The sequence below is a fragment of the Thalassophryne amazonica genome, chromosome 22 (assembly GCF_902500255.1).
Source record: "Thalassophryne amazonica chromosome 22, fThaAma1.1, whole genome shotgun sequence".
NCBI lineage: Eukaryota > Metazoa > Chordata > Actinopteri > Batrachoidiformes > Batrachoididae > Thalassophryne > Thalassophryne amazonica.
The window spans coordinates 38,041,378-38,066,308 of record NC_047124.1 but is presented as its reverse complement, the minus strand read 5'-3'; the positions used below and the strand labels follow the sequence as shown (position 1 = coordinate 38,066,308).

The 24,931-nt window shown below is 52.1% G+C and overlaps 1 protein-coding gene across 1 annotated transcript in view; it reads right to left on the bottom strand.

Annotated features, from left to right (window-relative positions):
* The window catches only part of LOC117503923 (protein-methionine sulfoxide oxidase mical3b-like), a 30,018-nt gene extending 6,038 nt beyond the window's left edge, over positions 1-23,980 (bottom strand). Inside the window, exons 1-2 of the mRNA XM_034163220.1 lie at positions 23,918-23,980; positions 23,732-23,818 (exon numbers count right to left, since the gene is read on the bottom strand). Coding sequence (XP_034019111.1) covers positions 23,732-23,818; positions 23,918-23,980 — 150 coding nt within the window. The remainder of the gene's footprint in view (positions 1-23,731; positions 23,819-23,917) is intronic.
* Between the last annotated feature and the right edge of the window lie 951 nt (positions 23,981-24,931).

Sequence of the window (24,931 nt, the reverse complement as noted above, 5' to 3'; positions counted from 1 at the left end):
ATCAGTGGGGTATATCAGCAGGACAGCATCTCCACCTCATTGCCGAGATATCGTTTCTACCTGAAAGGTAACGTATCAAAGCTGACGGAGTGTATCCTTTTGGATTAGTGCTTAGATTGTGGATTACTGTTCCAACGAGAGGTGGAGGTAACTTCCCTGCTGTTCGGAGTCTTGGGTGCAAACGCGCCCCCATCTAACTGTTCTTTGTTCCTCGCCAGCAGTACCAGGTCCGACACGCGGAGGCAGTGGCCACCTGGGAGTTCGGGACTTGGCGGCTCCAGTATTCCCGGGGTCCTGTGGCGGAGGAAGCCGTGTGGTTCCGGTCTTACCTTGGAGAGGCGTCTCCTATCTTCGAGCCTGCCCACACGACACTTTTGTGAATTGACTGTTGTCCATTTCCATGATTGGTTGTATTCGTTGTGCACGTTCACAACAGTAAAGCCTTGTTATTTGACTTTCTCCATTGTCCGTTCATTTGCGCCCCCTGTTGTGGGTCCGTGTACTGACACTTTCCCAACAGGATATCTCGGCCACCGCTTTCACGACTCGGTTAGATTTGATGACCGAGCAGAACGTTCTCCTGAACCGCAGGGTGGAGGCTCTAGCCGCCCAGGTGGAAGCGCGCCCTCCGGGCGCCGCTGCGGCTCTCCCTCCCGTAGATCCTGTGCGTAACATAGACGTTCCACTGGTTGTTCAACGACCTCTCCCACCTTCCCCGGAAGCATACATAAGCCCCCCAGAGCCATACGGAGGCTGTGTGGAGACGTGCGCGCATTTTCTCATGCAGTGCTCGCTCGTCTTCGCACAGCGTCCCGTCATGTACGCGACCGATGCTAGTAAAGTAGCTTATGTAATAAACCTGCTTCGCGGTGAGGCACGCGCTTGGGCTACAGCGCTCTGGGAGCAGAATTCACGGCTCCTTCTGACATACGATGGGTTTGTAAGGGAGCTCAGAACCGTGTTCGATCACCCTAATAGAGGCGAAACCGCTTCAACTGTGCTGCTGTCAATGAGACAGGGGCGTCGGAGCGCAGCTGCCTATGCAGTCGACTTCCGCATTGCGGCTGCGAGGTCCGGCTGGAATAGCACTGCCCTCCGCGCCGCCTTTGTAAACGGACTGTCTTTGGTTCTTAAGGAGCACCTGGTGGCTAAGGACGAACCGCGGGATTTAGATGGGCTCATCGATCTTGTCATACGGTTAGACAACCGGTTAGAAGAACGTCGGCGGGAACGAGACGAAGGGCGTGGCCGGGCACGCGCCGTCCCTCTCCCTTCCGGTTCCGACCGCGCTCCGCCTTCCCCACGCTCCACGGCCCCTGCGCTCCGTGGGGCCACAGCTCCTCCTGCTGACGAAGCTATGGACACGAGTAGGGCAACATTTAGGGCACCAGATGCACAGAGGAGACGGGCCCACGGAGCTTGTTTTGTTTGTGGTGCAATAGAGCACCATATGAGAGACTGCCCCAAGCGGTTAAACTCCAACGCCCGCCCCTAGAAACTGGGCTAGGGGTGGGCCGAGACATTCACGTGGGACACACCCACATTGCCACACGACTCCCAGTTACGATCCTGTATGAGGACTCAACCCTGAAGGCCCCAGCACTGGTGGACACGGGCTCTGAGGGGAATCTGCTGGACAGCAGATGGGCCAGGGAGATAGGGCTCCCTCTGGTGGCGCTTACCTCGCCTGTGCAGGTTCGAGCACTAGATGGCTCCCTACTCCCTCCAATCACACATAAGACACCACCTGTAACTCTGGTGGTGTCAGGAAATCACCGGAAGGTGATCGAGTTTTTTGTGACTCAGGCCACCTCCCGTGTGGTTTTAGGATTTCCCTGGATGTTGAAGCACAATCCCCGGATTGATTGGCCGTCCGGGGTAGTGGTTCAGTGGAGCGAGACCTGCCATCGGGTGTGTCTAGGTTTCTCGGTTCCTAAGCTAAGGAGGAGGTCAGAGTCCCGCCCAATCTGGGGACGGTGCCGGTGGAGTACCACAACCTTGGCGACGTGTTCAGCAAGGATCTGGCGCTCACACTTCCCCCCCACCGTCCGTATGATTGTGCCATTGATTTGGTTCCGGGCAGTGAGTTTCCGTCCAGCAGGCTGTACAACCTCTCCCAGCCTGAGCGCGAATCAATGGAGACCTACATCCGGGACTCATTAGCCGCCGGGTTGATCCGGAATTCCACCTCCCCGATGGGCGCAGGTTTCTTTTTTGTGGGCAAAAAAGACGGCGGACTTCGTCCATGCATTGATTATAGGGGGCTGAACGAGATCACGGTTCGCAACCGATACCCATTGCCCCTGTTGGATTCGGTGTTCACACCCCTGCATGGAGCCCAAATCTTCACCAAGCTCGATCTTAGAAATGCGTATCATCTGGTTCGGATCCGGAAGAGAGACGAGTGGAAAACGGCATTTAACACCCCCTTAGGTCACTTTGAGTACCTGGTCATGCCGTTCGGCCTCACAAACGCCCCCGCGACGTTCCAAGCATTAGTTAATGATGTCTTGCGGGATTTCCTGCACCGGTTCGTCTTCGTCTATCTAGACGATATACTCATCTTTTCTCCGGATCCTGAGACTCATGTCCAGCATGTACGTCAGGTCCTGCAGCGGTTGTTGGAGAACCGGCTGTTTGTGAAGGGCGAGAAGTGTGAGTTCCACCGCACCTCTTTGTCCTTCCTGGGGTTCATCATCTCCTCCAACTCCGTCGCTCCTGATCCGGCCAAGGTTGCGGCGGTGAGAGACTGGCCCCAACCCACAAGCCGTAGGAAGTTGCAACAGTTCCTAGGCTTTGCTAATTTCTACAGGAGGTTCATTAAGGGCTACAGTCAGGTAGTTAGCCCCCTGACAGCCCTGACCTCACCAAAAGTCCCCTTCACCTGGTCAGATCGGTGCGATGCCGCATTCAAGGAGTTGAAACGGCGCTTCTCGTCTGCACCTGTTCTGGTGCAGCCCGATCCTAGTCGCCAGTTAGTGGTTGAAGTGGACGCCTCAGACTCAGGGATAGGAGCCGTGCTGTCCCAGAGCGGGAAGACCGATATGGTCCTTCACCCGTGTGCCTATTTTTCCCGCAGGTTGACCCCAGCCGAACGGAACTATGACGTCGGCAATCGAGAGCTCCTTGCGGTGAAAGAGGCTCTTGAAGAGTGGAGACACCTGTTGGAGGGAACGTCCGTGCCATTCACGGTTTTCACTGACCACCGGAACCTGGAATATATCAGGACCGCCAAGCGGCTGAATCCCAGGCAAGCCCGCTGGTCACTGTTCTTCGGCCGTTTTGACTTCCGCATCACCTACCGGCCCGGGACCAAGAACCAGAAATCGGATGCCTTGTCCCGGGTACACGAAGACGAGGTCAAAACGGAGTTGTCGGATCCACCGGAACCCATCATCCCGGAGTCCACTATCGTGGCCACCCTCACTTGGGACGTAGAGAGAACCGTCCGGGAGGCCCTGGCACGAAGCCCGGACCCCGGGACTGGACCAAAGAACAGACTTTACGTCCCACCAGAGGCACGGGCTGCAGTCCTGGACTTCTGTCACGGCTCTAAGCTCTCCTGTCATCCAGGGGTGCGAAGAACCGTGGCAGTTGTCCGGCAGCGCTTCTGGTGGGCGTCCCTGGAGGCCGACGTCCGGGACTATATCCAGGCCTGTACCACCTGCGCCAGGGGCAAGGCCGACCATCGCAAGGCTCCGGGACTGCTACAGCCGCTGCCCGTGCCTCATCACCCCTGGTCCCACATAGGCCTGGATTTTGTCACGGGCCTCCCGCCGTCCCAGGGAAACACCGTCATCCTCACGATAGTGGATCGATTCTCCAAGGCGGCCCACTTTGTGGCCCTCCCGAAGCTCCCAACGGCCCAGGAGACAGCGGACCTCCTGGTCCACCACGTCGTCCGCCTGCATGGGAGACCATCAGACATCGTCTCCGATCGCGGTCCCCAGTTCTCCTCACACGTCTGGAGGAGCTTCTGCCGGGAACTGGGGGCCACGGTCAGTCTCTCATCCGGGTATCACCCCCAGACCAACGGGCAAGCAGAGCGGGCTAATCAAGAAATGGAGCAAACACTACGTTGTGTGACAGCCGCGCACCCGGCGGCCTGGAGTACTCATCTGGCCTGGATCGAGTACGCCCACAACAGTCAAGTGTCATCAGCCACCGGCCTCTCCCCCTTTGAGGTGTGTTTGGGGTATCAGTCCCCACTATTCCCGGTGGTTGAGGGAGAGGTCGGTGTGCCCTCGGTCCAGGCCCACCTGCGGAAGTGCCGTCGGGTGTGGCGTGCCGCCCGTTCTGCTTTGTTGAAGGCCCGGATGAGGGTGAAGACCCATGCAGACCGGCGGCGGACCCCGGCCCCTACGTATTGCCCCGGGCAGGAAGTGTGGTTGTCCACCAAGGACATTCCACTGCAAGTGGTCTCCCCAAAACTGCAAGATAGATACATAGGTCCGTTTAAGATTCTCAAGGTCATCAATCCCGCCGCAGTGAGGCTTTGGCTTCCAGCCTCACTGCGGATCCATCCGGTATTTCATGTGTCAAAGATCAAGCCCCATCACACCTCGCCCCTCTGTGCACCCGGTCCGGCACCACCTCCTGCCCGGATCATCGATGGCGAGCCGGCTTGGACAGTGCGCCGGCTGTTGGACGTCCGACGGATGGGCCGGGGCTTTCAATATCTGGTGGACTGGGAGGGGTACGGTCCCGAAGAACGCTCCTGGGTGAAGAGGAGCTTCATCCTGGATCCGGCCCTCCTGGCCGACTTTTACCGTCGCCACCCGGACAAACCCGGTCGGGCGCCAGGAGGCGCCCGTCGAGGGGGGGGTCCTGTTGTGTGGGCCGCTGAAAAGGAGGTACTGCTGGCCCACCACCACCAGTGGGCGCCCTGCCTGGAGTGCGGGCTCCAGGCACCAGAGGGCGCCGCCGCCTCACAGGAGCAGCCAAGGTGACAGCTGTCACCCATCACCTGAGACAGCTGACAGCAATCATCAGTGGGGTATATCAGCAGGACAGCATCTCCACCTCATTGCCGAGATATCGTTTCTACCTGAAAGGTAACGTATCAAAGCTGACGGAGTGTATCCTTTTGGATTAGTGCTTAGATTGTGGATTACTGTTCCAACGAGAGGTGGAGGTAACTTCCCTGCTGTTCGGAGTCTTGGGTGCAAACGCGCCCCCATCTAACTGTTCTTTGTTCCTCGCCAGCAGTACCAGGTCTGACACGCGGAGGCAGTGGCCACCTGGGAGTTCGGGACTTGGCGGCTCCAGTATTCCCGGAGTCCTGTGGCGGAGGAAGCCGTGTGGTTCCGGTCTTACCTTGGAGAGGCGTCTCCTATCTTCGAGCCTGCCCACACGACACTTTTGTGAATTGACTGTTGTCCATTTCCATGATTGGTTGTATTCGTTGTAGACGTTCACAACAGTAAAGCCTTGTTATTTGACTTTCTCCATTGTCCGTTCATTTGCGCCCCCTGTTGTGGGTCAGTGTACTGACACTTTCCCAACAAAAATTTTATGGTCAACAGTATCAACAGCCAGCACTGAGGTCTAACAGAACAAGCACAGAGATGAGTCCACTGTCCGAGGCCATAAGAAGATCATTTGTAACCTTCACTAATGCTGTTTCTGTACTATGATGAATTCTAAAACCTGACTGAAACTCTTCAAATAGACCATTCCTCTGCAGATGATCAGTTAGCTGTTTTACAACTACCCTTTCAAGAATTTTTGAGAGAAAAGGAAGGCTGGAGATTGGCCTATAATTAGCTAAGATAGCTGGGTCAAGTGATGGCTTTTTAAGTAATGGTTTAATTACTGCCACCTTAAAAGCCTGTGGTACATAGCCAACTAACAAAGATAGATTGATCATATTTAAGATCGAAGCATTAAATAATGGTAGGGCTTCCTTGAGCAGCCTGGTAGGAATGGGGTCTAATAAACATGTTGATGGTTTGGATGAAGTAACTAATGAAAATAACTCAGACAGAACAATCGGAGAGAAAGAGTCTAACCAAATACCGGCATCACTGAAAGCAGCCAAAGATAACGATACGTCTTTGGGATGGTTATGAGTAATTTTTTCTCTAATAGTTAAAATTTTGTTAGCAAAGAAAGTCATGAAGTCATTACTAGTTAAAGTTAATGGAATACTCAGCTCAATAGAGCTCTGACTCTTTGTCAGCCTGGCTACAGTGCTGAAAAGAAACCTGGGGTTGTTCTTATTTTCTTCAATTAGTGATGAGTAGAAAGATGTCCTAGCTTTACGGAGGGCTTTTTTATAGAGCAACAGACTCTTTTTCCAGGCTAAGTGAAGATCTTCTAAATTAGTGAGACGCCATTTCCTCTCCAACTTACGGGTTATCTGCTTTAAGCTACGAGTTTGTGAGTTATACCACGGAGTCAGACACTTCTGATTTAAAGCTCTCTTTTTCAGAGGAGCTACAGCATCCAAAGTTGTCTTCAATGAGGATGTAAAACTATTGACGAGATACTCTATCTCCCTTACAGAGTTTAGGTAGCTACTCTGCACTGTGTTGGTATATGGCATTAGAGAACATAAAGAAGGAATCATATCCTTAAACCTAGTTACAGCGCTTTCTGAAAGACTTCTAGTGTAATGAAACTTATTCCCCACTGCTGGGTAGTCCATCAGAGTAAATGTAAATGTTATTAAGAAATGATCAGACAGAAGGGAGTTTTCAGGGAATACTGTTAAGTCTTCTATTTCCATACCATAAGTCAGAACAAGATCTAAGATATGATTAAAGTGGTGGGTGGACTCATTTACTTTTTGAGCAAAGCCAATAGAGTCTAATAATAGATTAAATGCAGTGTTGAGGCTGTCATTCTCAGCATCTGTGTGGATGTTAAAATCGCCCACTATAATTATCTTATCTGAGCTAAGCACTAAGTCAGACAAAAGGTCTGAAAATTCACAGAGAAACTCACAGTAACGACCAGGTGGACGATAGATAATAACAAATAAAACTGTTTTTTGGGACTTCCAATTTGGATGGACAAGACTAAGAGACAAGCTTTCAAATGAATTAAAGCTCTGTCTGGGTTTTTGATTAATTAATAAGCTGGAATGGAAGATTGCTGCTAATCCTCCGCCCCGGCCCGTGCTACGAGCATTCTGACAGTTAGTGTGACTCGGGGGTGTTGACTCATTTAAACTAACATATTCATCCTGCTGTAACCAGGTTTCTGTAAGGCAGAATAAATCAATATGTTGATCAATTATTATATCATTTACCAACAGGGACTTAGAAGAGAGAGACCTAATGTTTAATAGACCACATTTAACTGTTTTAGTCTGTGGTGCAGTTTAAGGTGCTATATTATTTTTTCTTTTTGAATTTTTATGCTTAATTAGATTTTTGCTGGTTATTGGTGGTCTGGGAGCAGGCACCGTCTCTACGGGGATGGGGTAATGAGGGGATGGCAGGGGGAGAGAAGCTGCAGAGAGGTGTGTAAGACTACAACTCTGCTTCCTGGTCCCAACCCTGGATAGTCACGGTTTGGAGGATTTAAGAAAATTGGCCAGATTTCTAGAAATGAGAGCTGCTCCATCCAAAGTGGGATGGATGCCGTCTCTCCTAACAAGACCAGGTTTTCCCCAGAAGCTTTGCCAATTATCTATGAAGCCCACCTCATTTTTTGGACACCACTCAGACAGCCAGCAATTCAAGGAGAACATGCGGCTAAACATAAAGGGCTACAGTCAGGTAGTTAGCCCCCTGACAGCTCTGACCTCCTCCAAAGTACCATTTACTTGGTCGGATCGGTGCGAGGCCGCGTTTAGGGAGTTGAAACGCCGGTTTTTGACTGTACCAGTTCTGGTGTAGCCCGATCCTAGCTGCCAGTTTGTGGTAGAAGTGGACGCCTCGGACTCAGGGATAGGAGCCGTGCTGTCCCAGAGCGGGGAGTCCGATCAGATTCTCCATCCTTGTGCCTATTTCTCACGCAGGTTGACCCCAGCTGAGCGGAACTATGACGTGGGCAATCGGGAACTCCTCGCGGTGAAGGAGGCTCTTGAGGAGTGGAGACATCTTTTAGAGGGAGCCGCGGTGCCATTTATGGTTTTCACAAACCACCCGAACCTGGAGTATATCAGGACCGCCAAGCGGCTGAACCCCAGGCAAGCCCGCTGGTCATTGTTCTTCTGGCGTTTTGACTTCCGGATCACCTACCGCCCTGAGACCAAGAACCAAAGATCGGATGCTCTGTCCCGGGTTCACGAAGTCTAAGTCAAAACCGAGCTGTCGGATCCGCCGGAATCCATACTACCTGAGTACACTATCGTGGCCACCCTCACCTGGAACATGGAGAAGACCGTCCGGGAGGCCCTGGCATGGAACCCGGACCCAGGTAAAGGACCGAAGAACCGCCTCTACATCCCACCAGAGGCCAGATCTGCCGTCCTGGACTTCTGTCACGGTTCCAAACTCTCCTGCACATCCGGGGGTGCGAAGGACCGTGGCAGTGGTCCGGCACGGGCCTCCTGCCGTCCCGGGACATGACTACCATTCTCACGATAGTGGACCGATTCTCCAAGGTGGCCCACTTCATGGCCCTCCCGAAGCTCCCTACGGCCCAGGAGACAGGAGACCTCCTGGTCCACCACGTCGTGCGTCTGCATGGGATACCCGTGGACATCGTCTCAGATCGAGATCCCCAGTTCTCCTCTCAAGTCTGGAGGAGTTTCTGCCGAGAACTGGGGGCCGCCGTGAGCCTCTCGTCCGGGTATCACTCGCAGACCAACGGACAGGCAGAACGGGCCAACCAGGAATTGGAGCAAGCCATGCGCTGTGTGACGTCCGCACATCCGACGGCCTGGTGTGAACATCTGGCCTGGATCGAGTATGCGCATAACAGCCAGGTGTCCTCTGCCACCGGCCTCTCCCCGTTTGAGGTATGTCTGGGGTACCAGCCCCCATTGTTTCCTGTGGTGGAGGGAGAGGTCGGTGTGCCCTCGGTCCAGGCCCACCTGCGGAGGTGCCGTCGGGTGTGGCGCACCGCCCGTTCTGCCTTGTTGAAGGCCCGCACGAGGGCTAAGGCCCATGCAGACCGCCGGCGTTCCCCGGCCCCTGCATACCAGCCTGGGCAGGAGGTGTGGCTTTCTATGAAGGACATCCCCTTCCAAGTGGACTCACCCAAACTAAAGGACAGGTACATCGCTCCATTCAAGATCCTCAAAGTCCTCAGTCCGGCCGCAGTGAAGCTCCAGCTCCCAGCTTCACTGCGGGTCCACCCGGTTTTTCATGTTTCCAGGATCAAGCCACACCACACCTCACCCCTCTGTGCTCCCGGACTGGCGCCGCCTCCTGCTCGGATCATCGACGGGGAGCCGGCTTGAACTGTGCGTCGGCTCCTGGACGTCCGCCGGAAGGGCCGGGGTTTCCAGTACTTGGTGGACTGGGAAGGTTATGGACCCGAAGAACGCTCCTGGGTGAAGACGAGCTTCATCCTGGATCCGGCTCTCCTGGCCGATTTCTACCGGCGACACCCCGACAAGCCTGGTCGGGAGCCAGGAGGCGCCCATTGAGGGGGAGGGGTCCTGTTGTGTGGGCTGCTGAAGAGGAGGTACTGCTGGCCCACCACCACCAGAGGGTGCCCTGCCTGGAGTGCGGGCTTCAGGCACGAGAGGGTGCTGCTGCCTCACAGGAACAGCCGGGGTGACAGCTGTCACTCATCAACTATGACAGCTGTCACCAATCATCTGGTCATCACCCACACACACAAAAGCCAGACGACATCTCCACCTCGTCGTCGAGATATCATCTACCTTCACGGTAAATTCTCAGCCGTTGTTGTGTTGTTGCACGTTACGTGTTTTCGTGTGTGTTGAACTATTTGCAGGTGTCTGGATCGCTACTTTCAGCTGAAGGCTGGGTTCGCGGATGGTGGAGGAGTGACGCACTTCACTCCTCACTCTGTACTTCAGTAAGTAGGATTATAGACTCTGCATAAACTGTGTACTTGAGGTGGAGGTGTCTTTCCCACCCAACTAACACAAAAAGAACTTGCTGACTGTTTACTGGGTGTGTTTTTCACACACTCATTACTTCTGTCTTCTGCTTCCTGCCAGCAGTACCAGATCCGACAGTCGGAGACGGTGACCACCTGGGGACTCAGGACTTGGCGGCTCCAGTATCCTTCAGGTTCGGTGGCAGTGGAAATCGTGTGGGATCCGATTCTACTCGGGACGGACGTCTCCTATCCTCGAGCCTACCCACATGTCACTTTGTATATTTTGATTGTGAACCAAATTCTGCATTTGTCTGTATTTCGTTGTGCACATTTCACAACAGTAAAGTGTTGTATTTTTGACTCATCTATTGTCCGTTCATTTACGCCCCCTGTTGTGGGTCCGTGTCATTACACTTTCCCAACAATAAACCAAATTAATCCAGATAGTTTAACTACATTAATGTCAACTCTGTCATTTTTAAAAAGTGAAAATATAACACACATCTTTTAATTTTAAAATAATGCACTAATTCTGAAGGTTTGAACATTAACATACACATGCCAAAAAGCATTGTGGGAAAAATTAGTCTTGGCTCATCACTGATTGGTTGATTTATTTTATGTGAAAACCAACACACATTACTGTAATGTCTGTGTTGGGTTTTACAAATAAATGTGTATTTGTAAAATATGTAATTTTTTTCATTTGTAAAAAAAGGCATTTGCAAAACTGAAAATTCTGTTTGTTAAGTTGTGATTCAGCTCAACGGCTGTGTGATATTTGGGTGAGCGCTATTCACACTGCTATCCAATAGATGGATCAAAACGCATAGATCACATCTACTAGATGGCAGTGTGAATAGTGGCCACAAATATCGCAGGGCACAGAAAATGTAGATTTATGGTGAAACCCTCTTGAAAACATTGACCATGCTCATCAATTTCTACTTATGCCTGATTGTTAGATGCTAGTGATTCAATACAAATTGATGGTGCTCCCACGAGTCACACTCTAGAACAAGGAAGACGTTCTGAGACTTAATGATAGTGTTGTGTGGGCCGCCAGAAGAGGAGGTACTGCTGGCCCACCACCAGAGGGCGCCCTGTCTGAAGTGCGGGCTTCAGGCACAAGAGGGTGCTGCCACCTTCCAAGAGCGGCCGGGTTGACAGCTGTCACTCATCGGCTATGACAGCTGTCACCAATCATCTGCGCCTCACCCCGCATAAAAGCAGGACGACACCTCCATCACGTTGCCGAGATATCGTTCTTCCATGGACCAAGCAACGTCAGCAGGGGGAGCTGTTGTCACGTGGAGAGCCCTGGCAGTGGAGCGTGGGGAAGTCGGCTTCCTTTCGGACCCGGGAGGAAGAGGGACAGCTTGTGCCTGACCACGCCCCTCGTCTCACTCCCGTCGGTGTTCCGTTAATCGGTTGTCTAACCGTATAACCAGGTCGATAAGCCCGTCTAAATCCCGCGGCTCGTCCTTCGCCACCAGGTGCTCTTTAAGGACCAGAGATAGTCCGTTTACAAAGGCGGCGTGGAGCGCAACAGCATTCCAGCCGGCTCGCGCTGCCGCGATTCGGAAGTCGACTGCATACTTCGCTGCGCTCCGACGCCCCTGCCGTATCGACAGCAGCACACTTGAAGCGGTCTCGCCTCTATGAGGGTGGTCGAACACCTGTCGGAACTCCCTCACAAACTCAGTATAAACCGTTAGTAGCTGTGAATTCTGCTCCCAAAGCGCCGTAGCCCAGGCGCGTGCCTCTCCTCGAAGCAAATTGATCACATAAGCCACCCGGCTGGCGTCTGCTGCGTACATGATGGGACGCTGTGAAAAGACGAGCGAGCACTGCATCAAGAAGTCCGCGCACGTCTCCACACAGCCTCCGTACGGCTCCGGAGGGCTTATGTATGCTTCAGGGGAAGGTGGGGGGGTTCGTTGAACGACCAGCAGAATGTCTGTTTCTGGCACACGGTCAGCAGGAGGAGGTGTTGCAGCAGCGCCCTGAGCACGTGCTTCCACCTGGGCGGTGAAAGCCTCCATCCTACGATTGAGAACACTGCTCTGCTCGGTAACTAAGTCCAACCGAGCGGTAAAGGCGGTTAAGATGTGCTGCAGCTCACCCAACACGCCTCCTGCTGGCGCCTGTGCACCTCGCTCTTCCATTGGCTGTTCAAGCGATGGTTGACGCCCCTCGGGATCCATGACGCTGGTCGAGAAATCCTGTTGTGAAAGTGTCGTGACACAGACCCACAACAGGGGGCGTTAATGAACGGACAATGGATAAGCAAAAAGTAACAATTTAATGTTGTGAATCGCACAACGACGTACAAACAATAACAATATGGTGGACTGTCAATCATACACCAGGTGACATGTGGGCAGGCTCGACGATAGAAGACGCCTGGCGAGAGAAGAGCCGCATCCCCACACAGCTTCCACCACCAATGGAGCTGAAGAACACCGGAGCCGCCAAGCCCTGCGCCCCAGGTGGCTGCTGTCTTCAGCAGTCAGACCTGGTACTGCTGGCAGAAAACAGAGACAGTCCTGATGAGTGTGAGTTCGCACACTCAGTAATCCCGCAGTCAGTGTTTAGTTAGGAGGGAGCACCTCCACCAATCACACACTCGTGCAGCTCCTGTTTCACCACTTATCTGGTTTGGGGTGTGAGGCGAAGCCGTCGCTGATCACACCAAACGCCAATCCCACAGATAAGGACACACCAGGAAAACGGCTGCAAAGAAGTTCAGATTAATACTCAATGTTTTGAGTCAGAAGAGAAAATTACCTGAATGGTAGCTGATTTCTCGGCGGGGAGGTGGATTTGCAGTCCGGCCTTTATGGTGGTGGTGATGAGTAGTGGATGAGTGACAGCTGGTATGGATGATGTGTGACAGCTGTCACTCCTGGTCGCTCCGACGCCCTCTCGTGCTTGAAGCCCGCACTTCAAGCAGGGCGCCATCTTGTGGTGGTGGGCCAGCAGTACCTCCTCTTGATGCGGTTTTAGTCTTGACACATGAAATACCGGATGGATCCGCAGTGAGGCCAGGAGTTGGAGCCTAACTGCGGCGGCACTGAGGACCTTGAGGATTTTATAGGGCCCAATGTACCTGTCCTTGAGTTTGGGGGAATTGACCCGGAGTGGGATGTCCCTCGTAGATAGCCACACTTCCTGCCCGGGCTGATATGCGGGGGCCGGGGAACGTCGACGGTCTGCATGGGTCTTCGCCCTCGTCCGGCCCTCAACAAGGCCGAACGGGCGGTGCGCCACACCCGAGGGCATCTCCGCAGGTGGGCCTGGACCGAGGGCACACCGACCTCTCCCTCAACCACAGGAAACAAAGGGGGCTGGTACCCCAGACAGACCTCGAACGGGGAGAGGCCGGTGGCAGAGGACACTTGGCTGTTATGCACATACTCGATCCAGGCCAGGTGTTCAATCCAAGCCGTTGGGTGTGCGGATGTAGTACAGCGCAGGGCCTGCTCCAGCTCTTGGTTAGCCCGTTCTGCCTGTCCATGGTCTGTGGGTGATACCCAGACGATAGGCTCACGGTAGCCCCCAGCTCCCAGCAGAAACTCCTCCAAACCTGTGAGGAAAACTGGGGACCACGATCTGAGACGATGTCTGTTGGTATCCCATGCAGACGTATGACATGGTGGACCAGGAGGTCCGCTGTCTCCTGGGCCGACGGGAGCTTCGGGAGGGCCACGAAGTGGGCCGCCTTGGAGAACCGGTCCACTATCGTGAGGATAGTGGTGTGCCCCCGGGACGGCGGGAGGCCAGTGACAAAATCCAGACCGATGTGGGACCAGGGGCGATGAGGCACAGGAAGCGGCTGAAGGAGTCCCTGTGCCTTTTGGTGGTCCGCCTTGCCCCTGGCACAGGTGGTGCAGGCCTGGATGTATTCCCGGACGTCAGCCTCCAGGGACGCCCACCAGAAGCGCTGCCGGACCACTGCCACGGTCCTTCGCACCCCTGGGTGGCAGGAGAGCTTGGAACCGTGACAGAAGTCCAGGACGGCAGCCCTGGCCTCTGGTGGGATGTACAGTGTGTTCTTTGGCCCTGTTCCGGGGTCCAGGCTCCGTGCCAGGGCCTCCCGGACGGTCTTCTCCACATCCCAGGTAAGGGTGGCCACGATAGCGGACTCCGGTACGATGGGTTCCGGTGGATCCGACAGCTCGGTTTTGACTTCATTTTCATGCACCCGGGACAAGGCATCCGACCTCTGGTTCTTGGTCCCAGGGCGGTAGGTGATCCGGAAGTCAAAATGGCCGAAGAACAGTGACCAGCGGGCTTGCCTGGGGTTCAGCCGCTTGGTGGTCCTGATATACTCCAGGTTCCGGTGGTCAGTAAAAACCGTGAATGGCACTGATGCTCCCTCCAACAGATGTCTCCACTCCTCAAGAGCCTCTTTCACCGCAAGGAGTTCTCGGTTGCCCACGTCATAGTTCCGTTCTGCTGGGGTCAACCTGCGGGAAAAATAGGCACACGGGTGAAGAACCTTATCGTTCTTTCCGCTCTGGGATAGCACGGCTCCTATCCCTGAGTCAGAGGCGTCCACTTCAACCACAAACTGGCGACTGGGATCGGGCTGCACCAAGACGGGTGCAGTCGAGAAGCGCTGTTTCAACTCCCTGAATGCGGCATCGCACCGATCCGACCAGGTGAAGGGAATCTTTGGTGAGGTCAGGGCTGTCAGGGGGCTAACTACCTGACTATAGCCCTTAATGAACCTCCTGTAAAAATTTGCGAAGCCGAGGAACTGTTGCAGCTTCCTCCAGCTCGTAGGTTGGGGCCAGTCTCTCACTGCCGCGACCTTGGCCGGATCCGGGGCGACGGAGTTGGAGGAGATGATAAACCCCAGGAAGGACAAAGAGGTGCAGTGAAACTCACACTTCTCGCCCTTCACAAACAGCCGGTTCTCCAACAACCGCTGCAGGACCTGACGTACATGCCGTACATGAGTCTCAGGGTCCAGAGAAAAAATGAGTATATCGTCCAGATATACGAAGACGAATCGGTGCAGGAAGTCCCGCAAGACATCATTTACCAAAGCTTGGAACGTCGCGGGGGCATTAGTGAGGCCGAACGGCATGACCAGGTACTCAAAATGACCTAACGGGGTGTTGAATGCCGTCTTCCACTCGTCTCCCTTCCGGACCCGAACCAGGTGATATGCGTTTCTAAGATCCAGCTTCGTGAATATTTTGGCTCCATGCAGGGGGGTGAACACCGAATCTAACAAAGGCAACGGGTATCAGTTGCGAACCGTGATCTCGTTCAGCCCCCGATAATCAATGCATGGACGAAGACCGCCATCTTTCTTGCCCACAAAAAAGAAACCTGCTCCCATCGGGGAGGTGGAGTTCCGGATCAGCCCAGCAGCTAAGGAGTCCTGGATGTAGGTCTCCATCGATTTGCGCTCAGGTCGTGAGAGGCTGTACAGCCTGCTGGACGGGAACTCCACGCCTGGAATCAAATCGATGGCACAATCGTACGGACGGTGCGGGGGAAGGGTGAGTGCCAGATCCTTGCTGAAAATGTCAGCAAGATCGTGGTACTCAACCGGCACCGCCGACAGATTGGGAGGGACTTTGACCTGCTCCTTAGCCTGGGAACCGGGAGGAACCGAGGATCCTAAACACACCCGATGGCAGGTCTCGCTCCACTGAACCACCACCCCGGATGGCCAATCAATCCGGGGATTGTGTTTTAACATCCATGGGAACCCCAGAATCACACGGGAGGTAGAGGGAGTCACAAAAAACTCTATCTCCTCCCGATGATTCCCTGACACCACCAGAGTTACTGGTAGTGTCCTGTGTGTGATTAAAGGGAGTAGGGTGCCATCCAGTGCTTGCACCTGCAATGGCGAAGGAAGAGCCACCAGAGGGAGCCCTACCTCCCTGGCCCATCGGCTGTCTAGCAGATTCCCTTCTGACCCTGTGTCTACCAGTGCTGGGGCCTGAAGGGTTAAATCCCCGCTAAGCATTGTAACTGGGAGTCGTGTGGAAATATGTGTGTGTCCCACGTGAATTTCTTGGCCCACCCTAAGCCCAGTTTCTAGGGGCGGGCGTTGGTGTTTAACCGTTCGGGGCAGTCTCTCAATTGATGCTCAATTGAGCCGCAGACAAAGCACGCCCCGCGTGGGAGCCTCCTCTGTCTATTCGGTGGTCTGAATGTGGCCCTGCTCGTGTCCATAGCTTCGTCAGCAGGGGGAGCTGTAGCCACACGGGGCGTAGAGGCCGTGGAGCGTGGGAAGGGCGGACCTTTTTCGGACCCGGAAGGAAGAGGGACGGCGCATGCCCGGCCACGCCCCTCGTCTCGTTCCCGAAGGCGTTCCTCCAACCGATTGTCTAACCGTATAACGAGGTCGATAAGCCCATCTAATTCCCACGGTTCGTCCTTGGCCACCAGGTGCTCCTTCAGGACCGACGACAGTCCGCTTATGAAGGCGGCGTGGAGCGCAGCGTTATTCCGGCCGGACCTCGCAGCCGCAATGCGGAAGTCGACTGCATAAGCGGCTGCGCTCCAGCGTCCCTGTCTCATTGACAGCAGCACAGTTGAAGCGGTCTCTCCCCTGTTAGGGTGGTCAAACACGGTTTTGAACTCCCTCACAAACCCAGTGTACGTATAAAGGAGCCGTGAATTTTGCTCCCAAAGCGCCGTAGCCCAAGCGCGTGCCTCTCCTCGAAGCAGATTAATCACATAAGCTACTTTACTAGCATCAGACGCTTACATGACGGGATGTTGTGCAAAGATGAGCGAACACTGCATAAGAAAGTCCGCGCATGTCTCCACACAACCCCCGTATGGCTCTGGGGGACATATGTAAGCTTCAGGGGATGGTGGGAGGGGTCGTTGAACGACCAGTGGAACGTATATATCCTGCACAGGAGGAGGAGCTGCAGCAGCGCCCTGAGCGCTCGCTGCCACCTGTGCGGAGAGAGCCTCCACCCTACGGTTCAGGAGGATGTTTTGCTCGGTCATCTGATACAACCGAGCAGTAAAGGCGGTGAGGATGTGCTGCAACTCACCAATCATGCCTCCTGCAGATGCCTGTGCACCCTGCTCTCCCATTGGCTGTTCAACTGCTGAGTGACGCCCCTCGGAGTCCATGACGCTGGAGATTACAGAGGTCTGTAATTTTTATCGTAGGTACACTTCAACTGTGAGAGACAGAATCTAAAAAAAAAAATCCAGAAAATCACATTGAATGTTTTTAAATATTTAATTTTCATTTTATTGCATGAAATAAGTATTTGATCCCCTACCAACCAGCAAGAATTCTGTCTCACACAGACCTGTTAATTTTTCTTTAAGAAGCCCTCTTATTCTGCACTCTTTACCTGTATTAATTGCACCTGTTTGAACTTGTTACCTGTTTAGAAGACACCTGTTCACACACTCAAACAATCACACTCCAACCTGTCCACCATGGCAAAGACCAAAGAGATGTCTAAGGACATCAGGGACAAAACTGTAGACCTGCACAAGGCTGGGATGGACTACAGGACAACAGGCAAGCAGCTTGGTAGAAGACAACAACTGTTATGATTATTTATTAGAAAGTGGAAGAAACACAAGATGACTGTCTCCCTCGGTCTGGGATTCCATGCAAGATCTCACTTTGTGGGGTAAGGTGATTCTGAGAAAGTCCAGAACTACACAGGAGGACCTAGTCAATGACATGAAGAGAACTGGGACCACAGTCACAAAGATTACATTAGTAACACACGTGTTGTGAAAGTGTAGTGACACGGACCCACAACAGGGGGTGCAAATGAACGGACAATGGAAGAAGTCAAATATGAACACTTTACTGTTGTGAATGCCACAACTACACACAGCAGATTTTAGAATGAATACGAAGTCAATCAATCAAGGTGTCGTGTGGGCAGGCTCGACAATAGGAGACGTCCATCTGGAGAAGAACCGGAACCACACGATTTCCTCCGCCACTGAACCAGGAGAATACTGGAGCCGCCAAGTCCCGAGTTCCCCAGGTGGCCACCGTCTCCGCGTGTCGGATCTGGTACTGCTGGCGAAGAGCAAAAACAGTCAGCATGTTCGTCTTCTACTGGTCAGGTGGGAAAAACACCTCCACCTTAACACCAGAAAACACAGTTCGTGAAGAGCCTGAAAAGTACTACTTAGCCGGTTTGGAGTGAGGGGTGAAGACGTCACTCCTCCATTAACCACAAACCCAGCTCCCAGCTGGCAGTAGTAGACAGGAACTCCTACAACACTCAGAAAAGAGAGAACTTGTGCGTACGGCACAGTCAAAAACGGCTGAGAATATTACCTCCTTGGTAGGACGATATCTCGGCGACGTGGTGGAGGTGTCGTCTTGCTTTTATTAGGGGTGAGGAGTAGATGATTGGTGACAGCTGTCATAGTCGATGAGTGACAGCTGTCACCCCGGCCGCTCTTGTGGGGCTGCAGCGCCCTCTCATGCCTGAAGCCCGCACTTCAGGCAGGGCGCCCTATGGTGGTGGGCCAGCAGTACCTCCTCTTCTGGCGGCCCACACAACAACACGATGCTGTCATGGTTTAAAATCCTGCAGGGCAGCAAGCATGTCCAGGCCCGTTTGAAGTTCACCAGTGGGAGAAGTTCATGTGTTCAGATGAGACCAAAATAGAGCTTTTTGGAATCATCTCCACTTGCTGTGTTTAGAGGATGAGAACAACCCCAAGAAAACTGTCCCAACAGTGAAGAATGGGGGTGGAAACATCATACTCTGGGGGTGCTCTTCTGCAAAGGGGACAGGACGACAGCACCATATTGAAGGGAGGATGGATGGGGTCATGTATTGCGAGATTTTGGCAAACAACCTCCTTCCCTCAGTAAGAACATTGAGATTGGTCATGGCTGGGTCTTCCAGCATGACAATGACCCCAAACACACAGCCAGAGCAACTAAGGAGGGGCTCCGTAAGAAGCATTTCAAGGTCCTGGAGTGGCCTAGCCAGTCTCCAGACCTGAACTGAAAAGAAAATCTTTGGAGGGAGCTTAAACTCCAAACCTGAAAGATCTGGAGAAGATCTTACGGAGGAGTGGACCAAAATCCCTGTTCAGTGTGTGCAAACTTGGTCAAGAACTACAGGAAACATCTGACCTCTGTAATGGCAAACAAATGTTTCTGTACCAATTATTAATATCTGTTTTTCTAGGGGATCAAATACTTATTTCATGCAATAAAATGCAAATTAATTATTTAAAAATCATACAATGTGATTTTCTGGATTTTTTTTAGATTGTGTCTCTCACAGTTGAAGTGTACCTACAATAAAAAATACAGACCTCTCCATTCTTTGTAGGTGGAAAAACCTGCAAAATTGAATGTGGATCAATACTTATTTCTCCCACTGTAGTAATGGGTACTAAGTTTGCAAAACATATCCCTCTATGCTCTTTATGCGCACATCTGCAGAAACAGGCCACAGTCTCAACTTGATGAATTTCCCTCCTTGCCACATAAACTGCCCTATCAACATAATGGATTTTCTGCACTAATTTCTCCTCTGAGAGGAGTTCAGGGAGGACATGGAGGACGACTATTGGTCGGCCTCGAAGAGATTCTGGCAAACCGTCCGACGCCTCAGTAGGCGGAAGCAGCTCTCCACCAGCACTGTTCATGGTGCGGGTGGGGAGCTGTTGACCCTGACTGGGGATGTTGTCAGGCGGTGGAAGGAATACTTTGAGGATCTCCTCAATCCCATTGTCACGTCTTCCGAAGAGGAAGCAGAGACTGGGGACTCAGAGGCGGACTCATCCATTACCCAGGCCGAAGTCACTGAGGTGGTTAGAAAGCTCCTCAGTGGCAAGGCTCCTGGGGTGGATGAAGTCCGTCCTGAGTACCTTAAGTCTCTGGATGTTGTGGGACTGTCTTAGCTGACACGCCTCTGCAACATCACGTGGTGATCGGGGACAGTGCCTCTGGATTGGCAGACTGGGGTGGTGGTCTCTCTGTTTAAGAAGGGGGACCGGAGGGTGTGTTCCAACTATAGGGGGATCACAGTCCTCAGCCTCCCCAGTAAGGTATATTCCAGAGTACTGGAGAGGAGAATTCAACCAATGGTTGAACCTCAGATTCAGGAGGAGCAGTGTGGTTTTCGTCCTGGTCGCGGCACACTGGACCAGCTCTACACCCTCCATTGGATGCTCGAGGGTTCATGGGAGTTTGCCCAACCAGTCCACATGTGTTTTGTGGATCTGGAGAAGGCGTTCGACCGTGTCCCTCGGGGCACCCTGTGGGGGGTGCTCCGGGAGTATGGGGTCCGGGGTCCTTTGCTAAGGGCTATCCAGTCCCTGTACAACCACAGCAGGAGCTTGGTTCGCATTGCCGATAGTAAGTCAAACCTGTTTCCAGTGCACGTTGGCCTCCGCCAGGGCTGCCCTTTGTCACCGGTTCTGTTCATTATTTTTATGGACAGAATTTCTAGGCGCAGCCAGGGTGTAGAGGGGGTCTGGTTTGGGAACCACAGAATCTCGTCTCTGCTGTTTGCAGACAATGTGGTTCTGTTGGCTTCGTCAAATCGGGACCTTCAGCGTGCACTGTGGCGGTTTGCAGCCGATTGTGAAGCGTCCGGGATGAAAATCAGCACCTCCACATCCGAGGCCATGGTTCTCGACCAGAAAAAGGTGCTTTGCCCTCTTCAGGTCGGTGGAGTGTCCTTGCCTAAAGTGGAGGAGTTTATGTATCTCGGGGTCTTGTTCACGAGTGAGGGACGGATGGAGCGTGAGATCGATAGACGGATCGGTGCAGTATCTGCAGTGATGCGGTCAATGTATCAGACCATGAAGAGAGAGCTGAGTAGGGGGGCAAAGCTCTCGATTTACCGATCGATCTACGTTCCGATCCTCACCTATGGTCATGAGATTTGGCTCATGACCGAAAGAACGAGATTGCGAGTACAAGCGGCTGAGATGAGTTTCCTCCGCAGGGTGGCTGGGCGCTCCCTTAGAGATAGGGTGAGGAGCTCGGTCACTCGGGAGGAGCTCGGAGTCCAGCCGCTGCTCCTCCACATCGAAAGGAGTCAGTTGAGGTGGCTTGGGCATCTTTTCCGGATGCCCCCTGGACGCCTCGCTGGAGAGGTGTTCCGGGCATGTCCCATTGGGAGGAGGCCGCGGCGAAGACCCAGGACACGCTGGAGGGATTACATCTTTCGGCTGACTTGGGAACATCTTGGGGTTCCCCCAGAGGAGCTGGGGGAGGTGTGTGTGGATGGGGAGGTCTGGGCGGCTTTGCTTGAGCTGCTGCCCCCGCGACCCGACTCCGGATAAATCGGAAGAAAATGGATGGATGGATGGATGGATGGATGGATGGATGGATGGATGGATGGATGGATCATTTCTCCTCTAAGCTAATGGATTCTATGGCCACATTAGTTGTAAGCCCTGCAGGTTCTCTAATCACCTGCTCCGTGGCCTGCTGTAGAGTCCTAATGTTACCCTGTCTGCAGAGCTCTATCTATGTTCATAGATAATGTAGGTTGGAGATATAACAGGTTGAAGGCCATCCAGCATCAGCAAGCCATGGCGACCCCAAAAAGAAGGCCAGTTATCAATTACACTAAAGCCTTGCTGTCTACAGAATTGCACCAGCCACTGATTCAATGATCCTAGTCAACCTGCTAAATGCTTTATCATTACCCCAGGAGGGGAGGGGACCAGAGACTATTAACTGATACGACACATTTTCCTGGTAGATAACAATTCCTCTCTATGTCTATTTTTGTGACCTCTGAGTGTCTCATCCTAATATCATTGGCGCCAATGTGAATAACGATGTGGCTATATTTAGTGTCGTGTTCCTCTGGCTGTCTGTGCTTGTGCAATGTCAGAACCAAGGTTCTAGCCACGGTGGGCAGTGCCGGGCGTCCTTGACTGAGTGATTCAGAAAATGAGTAAAAGGACACTGAAGGTGAACAGACAACCATTTTCCACCACATGTGGTTCCTCTGAGAGTGGTGACGACTGACCTGTGTGTGAAAAATTCTGTGGGTACAAAAGGTTCGGAGCACCCAAAATGGAATGTGCATCCACCACAATGCCTGGATTTGTAAAGAAATGTTTTTTGAAAAGTGTGTAAGTTATTAATGGAAGAAAGCAACACATGTATGTAAAAAGGAAAAAACGAACAAGTGAAGTATATAAACTACAGGGGAGGACTGTGGTGTTTAAAAGAATCTGTGAGTGTAGTAAAGTAGGTACCCCTACAGAGGGCGCAAATCACCTATTTAAAAAGGTGTATCTGCCCTGAGAGCAGTGCAGAGGAAGACCAACAAGACCTGTTCAGTGTTTCACCTGTAAATAAATGCTCGCCGTTGTTCCAGAACCGCTCGCCGGTCTTCCTTGACATAACAAACAAACTTTCTCTCGATGCAACAACGGGTAAGTTAATATTTGTTGTTTTTAAAACCGAATATTGCTATCAATTTCAATTTCAATTTATTTTCATTTATATAGTGCCAAATCACAACAGAGGTGCCTCAAGACGCTTCCCACAAGTAAGGTCTAACCTTACTAACCCCCAGAGTAACAATGGTAAGGAAAAACTCCCTCTGAGGAAGAAACCTCAAGCAGACCAGACTCAAAGGGGTGACTCTCTGTTTAGGCCATGCTACAGACATGGATTACAGAACAATTAACAAAATGAATATACAGGTCTATGTTATGTTTTATAATGTTTAACAAGCTCTCTGTCTTTTACTTTTTCTACATGTACTGTGGCATGATTTTCAAATGTCACGTGACTCCTTCTGTGTCAGGATTCTGCCTGAGAGCAGACTGTCAAGGATGGAGATGAGAACTGACTTGTCCTTAGCCTCCTGTGTTCAGGAGGCTAAAGATGCACACCTCTTACTCACCAGCTCTGTCACTATCTAAAGAGGAATTCACACCACATCTGGTTGTTGGATTATTTCAAATGCTTCCAGTGCATCTACAGTGGAAGACCACATCCACGTCTCCATGCTACATGACAGAATATTAAGGATTACAACCACGGCAAGAATCACAATTCCTTTTTTTATTTAAATTACCTCACAGCCAGACAAAGTCCAGATGAATCTGTTGTCCTCTGTCTGTTGTTTACTGCTGTTGCTGCTGAACCTGATTCCGACTGCCATTCACCATTTTATCCTGTGTCTCTGTCCATCCCACTCAGTCAGGATCACTGTGGAGGGAGGCACTCTCCACCAGATGGTGCCTCAGACCTGTTCCTCACAGACTGTATTTCTTTTGGACATGAACTTCTCATTATAATATTACACCATAAATAAACCTGGCCTTGAATCCTGCCCTCTGGATCCAGGGCAAGATGTAGTTAAAACGCTCGTAAAGACGAGAGGTTGCAGTGAAGATGTGCCCTTTGGGACATCCTCTGCCACACCCAGCTCCGGGCACTGATCAGATGCCCACCCTATCCACTTGATCCTGAAAAGGATCTGTACCACAGTGGTAACAGTATCGTAACCCTGACATGGGAGGCTCGTGGGAGATGCACCTTGCTCAAGGGTGGCACAGAACAGTGGTGATGAGGAAATAGTTTCTGTCTGAAGCAACATCAGCAGGAACACAACGTTATTACCGACACGGTGGCATCGAACTCGGCCAGCTAAGGTGATGTTTCTCAGTAAACTGGATTTACCTCAGTTGATTCATTTTAAGTTTTTTTAAATCAGAAAAATAGATTTGCACCCACCAGTATATGACATGACCACAGGCATAAATACCAAGAAGCTCATCATACCGGCTCCACGCTGCCGAGCAGAGTCTGGGACTTGATCTTCTGTCTGAAACGAAAGCTCATCTGCTCCTGCTGCTGGGTCCGTTTTTTCTAAGGAAGAAAAAAAAATCCAGATCAGAGCAAAACAAACAGGACTCACAGGTTTCTATAAAATATGTTTTTGCTCATGCTGGGTCACTGAATCTTTACCGGTCTCCATGTGGAGGTCTGGTTCTGAGCAGACTCTTGAAGTTCACCCTGCAACAACAACATCACTATCACATTTATAAAGTACCACCTCAGATCATCTCTGACTGTGTTCAGGTTCCCCCTTTGTCCTAGTCCAAATCTGGACGAAAGTCCTCAATGGATTTGGTTGGACCTTAAAGGAACTTGAATCAGAGACCTATCTCACCTGCTTTTGGGAGGCTGCAGAAGCTGAGGTTTGGCAGTAAGCAGTTTTCTCTTCAAGCTTTGCCTGAAGCTGATTGGCCATCAGACGCACTCTGGAGCAAGGGGCTCCGCCCACAAGCCCATCATCAAAGGCCTGGCTGTCCCCATGAACAGTCACACCACTGGGCTGGAAACCAAACATTTGAAGACAGTGGTTATTTCCAGCAGGGTGCTGATGAGCTTCAGACGACAGCTTCATAACCTGTAGTCACAGTTTCAATCTTCAAACACTATGACAATTTTTTTTACTCAAAAAAAAAAAATCCATTAAACACAAGTGAGTATTGTGAAGTCCCGGAGCGCTCTACACGCTGCGATACAAATGTACAAGTAAATGTACATCGATCTGAAATGACTACATTATGAAGTCTGTTGTGTGGGCCGCTGAAGAGGAGGCACTGCTGGCCCACCACCAAAGGGCGCCCTGCATGAAGTGCAGGCTTCAGGCATGAGAGGGCGCAGCCGCCTCACGGGAGCAGCCGGGAATGACAGCTGTCTCTCATCACTGCACTGTTGTGCATTGCACTGTTTCTTTCTCTTTTTGCTCTGTATGCACCACTCTGCATTTAATCATTAGTGATCGATCTCTGCTCCCCTCCACAGCATATCTTTTTCCTGGTTCTCTCCCTCAGCCCCAACCAGTCCCAGCAGAAGACTGCCCCTCCCTGAGCCTGGTTCTGCTGGAGGTTTCTTCCTGTTAAAAGGGAGTTTTTCCTTCCCACTGTAGCCAAGTGCTTGCTCACAGGGGGTCGTTTTGACCGTTGGGGTTTT